This window comes from Squalius cephalus (assembly GCF_949319135.1).
Source record: "Squalius cephalus genome assembly, chromosome: 9".
In the NCBI taxonomy this organism is placed as follows: Eukaryota; Metazoa; Chordata; class Actinopteri; order Cypriniformes; family Leuciscidae; genus Squalius; species Squalius cephalus.
Genome location: NC_137130.1, coordinates 26,157,500 through 26,165,227, shown reverse-complemented (window position 1 = coordinate 26,165,227; position 7,728 = coordinate 26,157,500). Strand labels below are relative to the sequence as shown.

At 40.0% G+C, this 7,728-nt stretch overlaps 1 protein-coding gene across 1 annotated transcript in view; it reads right to left on the bottom strand.

Annotated features, from left to right (window-relative positions):
* Window positions 1-581: 581 nt before the first annotated feature.
* Window positions 582-7,728, bottom strand: part of cckbrb (cholecystokinin B receptor b) — a 35,860-nt gene continuing 28,713 nt past the window's right edge. The window contains exons 4-5 of the mRNA XM_079881329.1: window positions 4,457-4,584; window positions 582-2,662 (exon numbers count right to left, since the gene is read on the bottom strand). Coding sequence (XP_079737455.1) covers window positions 2,133-2,662; window positions 4,457-4,584 — 658 coding nt within the window. The 3' untranslated portion in view covers window positions 582-2,132. The remainder of the gene's footprint in view (window positions 2,663-4,456; window positions 4,585-7,728) is intronic.

Genomic DNA, 7,728 nt, shown 5'->3' with positions numbered 1-7,728 from the left:
AGTGACTCAGTGCCATCTTTTAAAACCAGAGTTTCCCCAGCATTTTTGTGTTATGTATCTCAAAAGCCCTATAAGTAGAGCTTCCTCAACACCAAACCAGAAATGTGAATTTTGGTGAAAACAAGTCTATGAAAACCTCCATAGTCATCAGAGTTGTAAAACAAGTCGTATTGCTGAAATGTATGCAGTTCAAATCAGTCGTGTGAGAATTGTTTTATGACCAATTTACCTACATTGTTTCATTAATGGTGCATATTATTTGGTTTTCTTTCATTATAATGGAACTGAAAAACATCATGACATGAATCAAAATTAGTTATTCTATCTAATTACTGCTTTATATGTTTAAAAATTCCCCTGGGATTGACTTACAGTCAGTGTGACCACTTACTAATAATTTAGTAATAATGTTAGTAATTATGTTTGGATGTGAATTGCAGATGAATAAGTTTTCAAAATAAATGGTGTACATGCAAATTTATGAATAATGATATATGTAAACAAGATACCATAACAAGTATGTCATTACCTCCTACTTAATTTCCGCTTAATTTTCTTAATTTTTTCTTTAATTTGCAAAGTGGCTGAGAAAGTGCAACATAATTATCACTGCAGGTTCTCACTTTGGCAGTAGTTTAATTTTACTTAAAGGCAGCCATGAATTTGATGTTTTCAATTTTAGTGGCTTGACCATTTTTACTGACTCAAGTCTCACCTCCCATGGGCATCAAAAATATCTGACATTAATTCAAGCCCCTCTCTCTTTCTCTAACCTGCCTCAAATTTTTTATTTTATTTTTTCTCTTCTAAAAGAAGGAGAAATGAAACAATCACAAATCAGGTTTGAATGATCCTATTTGAGGACCATATATAAGGACCTTAATAAGCTTATATCTATACATTTTACGAGAGCATGTAAAAGCAGTCATAAATCAGTCTGTGAGATTATGACAGATTGGCATGAGTTTAACCTAATTGGGTGTCTTACATTCTCGTTCAGTTGAAGTGACCTGCATTTACCGCAACTCAAGTCGATGAGTCACAGATTGTGAAGGCCATGAAGGACATATTTAAAAATAAAACAAAACCTCTTTGGCTCCAAAAAATGGGATGAAACCAATTGGCAAAATCATTGTCTTGTCTAGCAACAGACTATCATCATTAACCACCACATTAGGTGTTTGTAATACTGTAGAATATTGTGACTACAAGCATGCTACCTCAGACTTTGGAGAGCTGTTATATGTCTGTGTTCAAGAGTTCTGATCATATCACATAAGTGAAATATTTTACATTATGCGACTACTACTCTAAAGAAAACTTTGAACTCAGAACAGATTTTAAAGAATTATGCAGGCACTTAAATCTACAACAAAAGGATAACTTCACATACAATGTCTAAGGCTTGCATTCCACTAGCCATTGTCTGTCATTTACATAGTTGTATGAGAATCATAGGAGATCAGTGCATGTAGCCATCCCTCTGTGAGTGCTAACGACTCCAGAAACTCTGCTTCCTGCTGAGTTGATGGTCTAGCTGACTCTGACAATCGCATTTTTGACATTATCATTATCACAATAAGGCCAACCAATGAGCTTCTTCTCATCCTGAAGAATCGTTGTCAGGTTTGAATCTGATCCAAACTTCCTCTCAGCAAACTCTAAACCACATGCATCAAACGCTGCTTGTTTTTCATTGTGGTTGCATAAATGAGTTTTTCTGGGGTTCTGCAACACCAAAATGACTTTTGAATGTCATTTTGAATAAATGTTTCTTCATTTAGTCTTTTTTTTTTGCATTCTTAATGAGTGAGAGTAACAAGTAACAGACCTTCAACAGAAGAGGGTGAGGTTGGTGTAACCGCTCCTACCGAGTTGTTTTAGGTCGGCCTGTGGGACGCCACCTTAAGTATGTACATTTATACATGTCTCTAGCGAGTTTGTCATGGATCATAAAACAACGACAAATGATGACGTAGCATGTGGTTTGCTTGGTTGCAAGTAGGCGATAAACAATCTAAGTCTGTCCATTTGAATGCAGCCGCTCCCTTCTACCAAAGTGTAAACCCTGACAATATGTCAACATCAACCCCAGTTCTCCTCCATCTTTCCCAGCCTTGGTCCTCCGAGAATCAGCACGGTCCCATTGTGCTGACAGTGGTGTAGTTGAACTTAGACATGGACGCTCCGGTGGCAGTGACCTCATCATCACCTTCCCTGAAGCCTCTTCTACGGCAGGGCCAGCAGCAGCAAGAGAAAGTGGTGAGAAGCGCCTTTCGAAACCGCTTGTTCATAAAGCAGTAGATGATGGGGTTGACGCAGGCAGATGTGTAGGACAGGAGGTGGATGAACGAGATGGGGGCTCCAGAGAGAGCCCTGTGGGCGGAGGGAAGGTCAAACGCTTTCCAGGTGTTAACGGAGTATAGGGGCATCCAGCAGATGAAGAACATGGCCACGATGACGATGAGCATACGGATCACTCGCTTCTTTGCCATCAGTTTAGCCTCGGAGGTATTGCTACGGGGTCGGTCCACCTTTGCGGAGCCCGTTGGGGTGAGGGCTGACATCTCCATGGAGTTGGGCCTCTTGGACACCTGGATGTAGCAGCCGTCTCCATCATCGCTGGGACATAAGACTGTGGCGCTAATACCATTTTTCATTCCTGTAGAGAAAACATTGCATTTTCCTTAAAAAGAAGCTCTGAGTACTCAGATGAAGACACATCAAGAGAATGTTTACATTTACATTTGAAGCAGATTTGCATTTGCTGAATGTACTGTAGTTCTAAGGTGGCAGAAAAAAAAAAAGTGTTAGCGTTTTAGGTAAGCTCAGGTTTTAGGCTTTTTTTTTTTTTTTGTGAATGAAATGCTGCATAAAAACCACTTTGTTGTTGTCATGACATGCAGCACACATCTTCCTGGAGTCCTGGAGGGCCACTGTCCTGCAGGGTTTAGCTCCAACCCTGATAGGGTTTAGCTCCTCACCTGCCTGTAGTTTTCTAATAATCCTAAAATGCTGATTAGCTTGTTCAGGTGTGTTTGAGTAGGGTTGGAGCTAAACTCTGCAGGACAGTGGCCCTCCAGGACCGAAGATGCCCATCCCTGATATATATATATATATATATATATATATATATATATATATATATATATATATATATATATATATATATATATATGCTTAAATAGATCCAAGAAGGAAAAAAAATCCCAATTCAGTTTGCAAAAAAAAAAAAAAAAAAAAAGATAAATATCATATGGACATTGTTGGTTTCACTTTTTTAATGAATGCATGTATCAATTTAGATCAATCTGAGACTTTCTATTTGAATTAATCATAAAATATAACATTTATGATGTCTGACGTTATTGATAAAATGTCATTTCAATTTAGTCAATGTGGTAAGCAGTGTGGGTGAATTAATTGGATTAATTAAGTGTGGGTGAATAAAAATGAATACAAATACACTTTCAAAAGTTTTGATAGTTAAATACACACAAAACAGTTTTTTTGTAATAATGATTTACTCATGATCAAATTACTCTTATGAACTGTTATTTTTAGACAAAACGACTCACAAACCAGTCTCAAACTCTTTCACCAAATTTTAGTCTGAATTAGAGGTTCACTTGCCTGCAGAGTTTTGCTCCAACGTTGATCAAACTCACTTGCCTGTAACTTTCTCTTAATCCTGAAGACCTTGATTAGCTTGTTGAGGTGTTTTAATAGGGCTGGAGCAAAACTTTGCAGGAAAGTGGACCTGTGATAGTGGTAGCTGAGAACCCCTACCTTAAGGAATCGTTAAATGGAATCATTGTTGTTACATATGATTCAGCTCTTGTGTCTTTCACTAAACAATAACATTTATAAGACCCCACAGCAGGTTGTATTTTGCCATTCTTGAGTCTCCATCTATTGCACAAATTATTACCAGTAAAAATGGGAAAGGAAATTACATTTTGGTAATTCAACTGAAAACATCTTAATTGGAAGGGTGGTGACTCAGCACTGGAGAGTTTGAATGCTAGATTACTGCGGCCCAGGGGAAATGGGGTATATTTATAACATTAATAGAATGTGATTTAGTCAGAACAGCGGAATTCAGGATGGGACATAATCAAAGCAATCCAGCATGCATTAACTTCTAAGGGCTCCATTAATGAGTAATTTCAAGGAAATATTCAAGTCTATATTGCCTCTTTTTTTTCCTTACTTTTTTAGGGGCAGTTACGGAAATTTTTCACAGCTGCAATTATCTTTTTGAAAGTCCTATAGGTCACATTTCATTACTTAGGACTGGCCATGACTCTACACATAGACAATTAAATCCTCAGGGCAGGTCATGCAATATGGTCACAGCGACTAGCACGGTTAATATCCTTTAGGGTGGTCTGGGGCTTACTAAAAAATGACACTAAATCAGATTGTACTGTGTTATCGCCTTCATAGGTCTCACCGCACTGTCCCTTCTTCTGTTCCAATTCAAACTGTATTCCACGGTAGAGCTCACGAGATATGAGCCCATAAGCGATGATCATCACCACTCCAGGAATGAAGAACAGAACAAATAGCAATAGGATGCACCTGAAACAAAGATAAACCTTTTGAAACTCCCAATCATCACACAAGCTTGCTCTTCAACCAACATTCTCTATTAGACTTGAAAAATGTCAAAAGATTTTAAATTATATACAGGTTTATTCTGATTATAATTATGAATTATTTTAAATATAGGCTAAGTAATTAACATCAGAAGTGCATAGCCATGCATCCGCACATCTTGAAGGAAACATATTTGTGCCTAACAATGCCTATTACATGTGATAAAATCCCATGCCTAGCCTATATTCAGAAAGAATAAGGAAAGTGTACAAGCAAACTCAAAGGAAGAGAGAGAGAGAGAGAGAGGGAGAATACTGTTGTCATCCCTTGCTGTCTATGTACATTGCAGTAGCTGTCATAAAACATGAATGTGTCGCAAGAGGCAGCCAGCTGATTAAGACATTGGCTCCTTCTTTATATGTTTCTCTGTTTTTGTCTTGTATAGAGACAGACACAGACAACCAATTATGTTACATTATGAGTAATAATGGGATGCTTTTCCCATTAAAGGGATGTTCCAGGTTCAAAACAACTTAAGCTCTATGGACAGCATCTGTATCACGCTCTCAATTACCACAGACAATAATTTGAATCTGTATGTCAGTTTGAGAACAAACATTGTGTTTACAGGTATGCATTTATAGTATAAGAGAAGTATATGCGGGCAATGCGTTCTGGAGGCTTTAAAAACAGAAATGTGCAACTCATGTTTTAAATAAAGCACTTTATTTTGAAGATGGTAACATCTGATGTTCTTGTACTTCATCAGGTGAAAGTAAAAGGGTTTAGCAAATGTACGTCATGACTGGAGCTGGATTTAACTTTGCATAGACAAGATTAGTAAGCGATTTTATCTTGTTACCGTCAGTGTGACATGTTTAATGATTATGGCTGAATGTGTCTTTTTTTTACAATGTTAAATTATTTTTTTCTTACCCAACATAGGGCCAGATTTACTAAACAGGGCAAATTAGTGTGCCAGTGCAATTACAAAAAAGCACAGACAGAAGTGGAAAGTTCTGAGTGTGATCTACTGATGACGCAAATGAAAGAACACAGACGCAGCCAGATCATTTCCATAATGACCAGCGTAATCTACCAAGAGCAGCGCAAATTAGCGTCTGGTTTGAAACATTGCACAAATTGAATAGCGCAAACCTTAGTAAATCACCTTGCATTATTAATTTAAATACTCTCCTACCATAAATTTTGAGTCTGAAAGGGAAACTCCTACAAATGCATTTAAGGTGCCTTTTCAGCACTAATTTTTCACTTCGTGTCTCTATTTAACACCAAAATAGGGTTTGCGATGGTGCAAGCTGTTAGTAAATATGGCCCTTAGTGTGTGGAGACAACTATAAGGTGTAAGCTAGGCAATTCTCTAAATGTACACTACTATTCAAAAATTTGGGGTGAGTAATATTAACATTACTAATCGCCTGCTCGTGTTGTTATGGTCCTCACAGTCGTAAAGGAGATAAAGCTAGGCCAGTCACTCACTGTGAAACCATTCCAGAGACTGTTCGTTCTGATGGCAGCTGCATCCAACTTGATTGGTTATATGGAGGAAACATTGGTTCTTGTCCCAAGGTCCTGTGTTAGAAGCTCATTGTCATCGCGTCACACTCATGACAGATGCTTTTCTCATGGGCTGGAGAGCGGTAATGGAAGGCCGCTCACCTCAGGGTCTTTGGAGGAGTCATCATGTCTCTTGGCACATACAATGCCTGGAGATGATGGCTGTCTTCATGGCATTAAAGCACTTCCTCCCAGACCTGAGAGGCCATCATGTGCTTGTCCGCACAGACAACACATTGGTAGTCTCTGACATAAATCACCAGGGGGGTCTGCGTTCGCGTCCACCATGCAAACTGGCGCACCAAATCATCCTGTGGTCCCTAGAGAAGATGCTCTCTCTGAGAGTGGTATACATCCTGGGGTACCAGAATGTAGGAGCAGACATCCTGTCGAGGCAGGGGCTGAGGCCCGGGAATGGAAACTTCACGCCGAGGTGGTGTAACTTATATAGGAGGTATATGGCCAAGCTGAAGTGGATCTGTTTGCGTCTCAGGATACAACGCACTGTCCACTTTGGTTCTCCCTAACACACCCAGCCCCCCTGATCGCCGGGACGGAATAAGTCTACTCCTAGTAGAACCATACTGCCCGAGCAGAATATGGTTCAGTGTCCATCCTCAACGGTTCTCACCTAGATATTCTGGTCAGGAGGGACCTTCTGTCTCAGGCGAGAGGTGTGATTCTTCACCCCTGCCCTGAGATATGGAACCTGTGGGTTTGGCTTCTGAGGGGGCCCAACTCATAAACTCAGGTCTCTCAACTGTTGAGACCATACTTCACTCCAGAGCTCCCTCCACAAGGAAGCTTTATGCCTTGAAGTGGAGACAGTGCGACAGTGGGATCCAGTTAACTGGATCCAACGGTTTGTTCAGTACTGGAGTACTGGGCTATTCCCTTCCATACTAAAGGTGTATGTGGCAGTATGTGGTGTATGTGGCACCATATGTGGTGTATGTTGCAGCCATAGCAGCTTACCACGTCCCTTTGTGTGGTGTATCTGCGGGGAGGGACCCGTTAAGAACACGTTTTCTTCGTGGCGCTTTGAGGCTTAGGCCTGCAATTTGTACCAATTCCAATTTGTACCAGTACCAGAGTTCCAGCTTTATTGTGCTAGAAGGTCTATCTGCGGCTCCCTTTGAGCCCCTTGAGACATTTTCAGAAAAGTTTCTGACTTTAAAAACTGTGTTCTTTCTAGCTATATATTCTCTAAAGAGAGTAGAAGATCTTCAGGCCCTGTCGGTATCCCCCAAGGTCAAGGCATTCCTTTACCCAAAGCCAAGCTATGTCCCCAAGCAGCCGACCAATGAACCTCTGCCTAATGTTCTGCAAACCTTCTTCCCTCCTCATTTCAGAGATCAGGACCAGGAAAAGCTGAACCTTGTCTATCCAGTAAAAGCGTTGGATACTTATGTCCACAGAGCTACCCTGTGGAGGAAACCCAATCAGCTATTTGTTTGCTTTGGATCATCCTAAAAATTTTAGTCTCTCTGTTTATCCCGAGGTTTACTGTAGTTAGCCGGATCTGGGCCATATCCAGATCAGATGGTG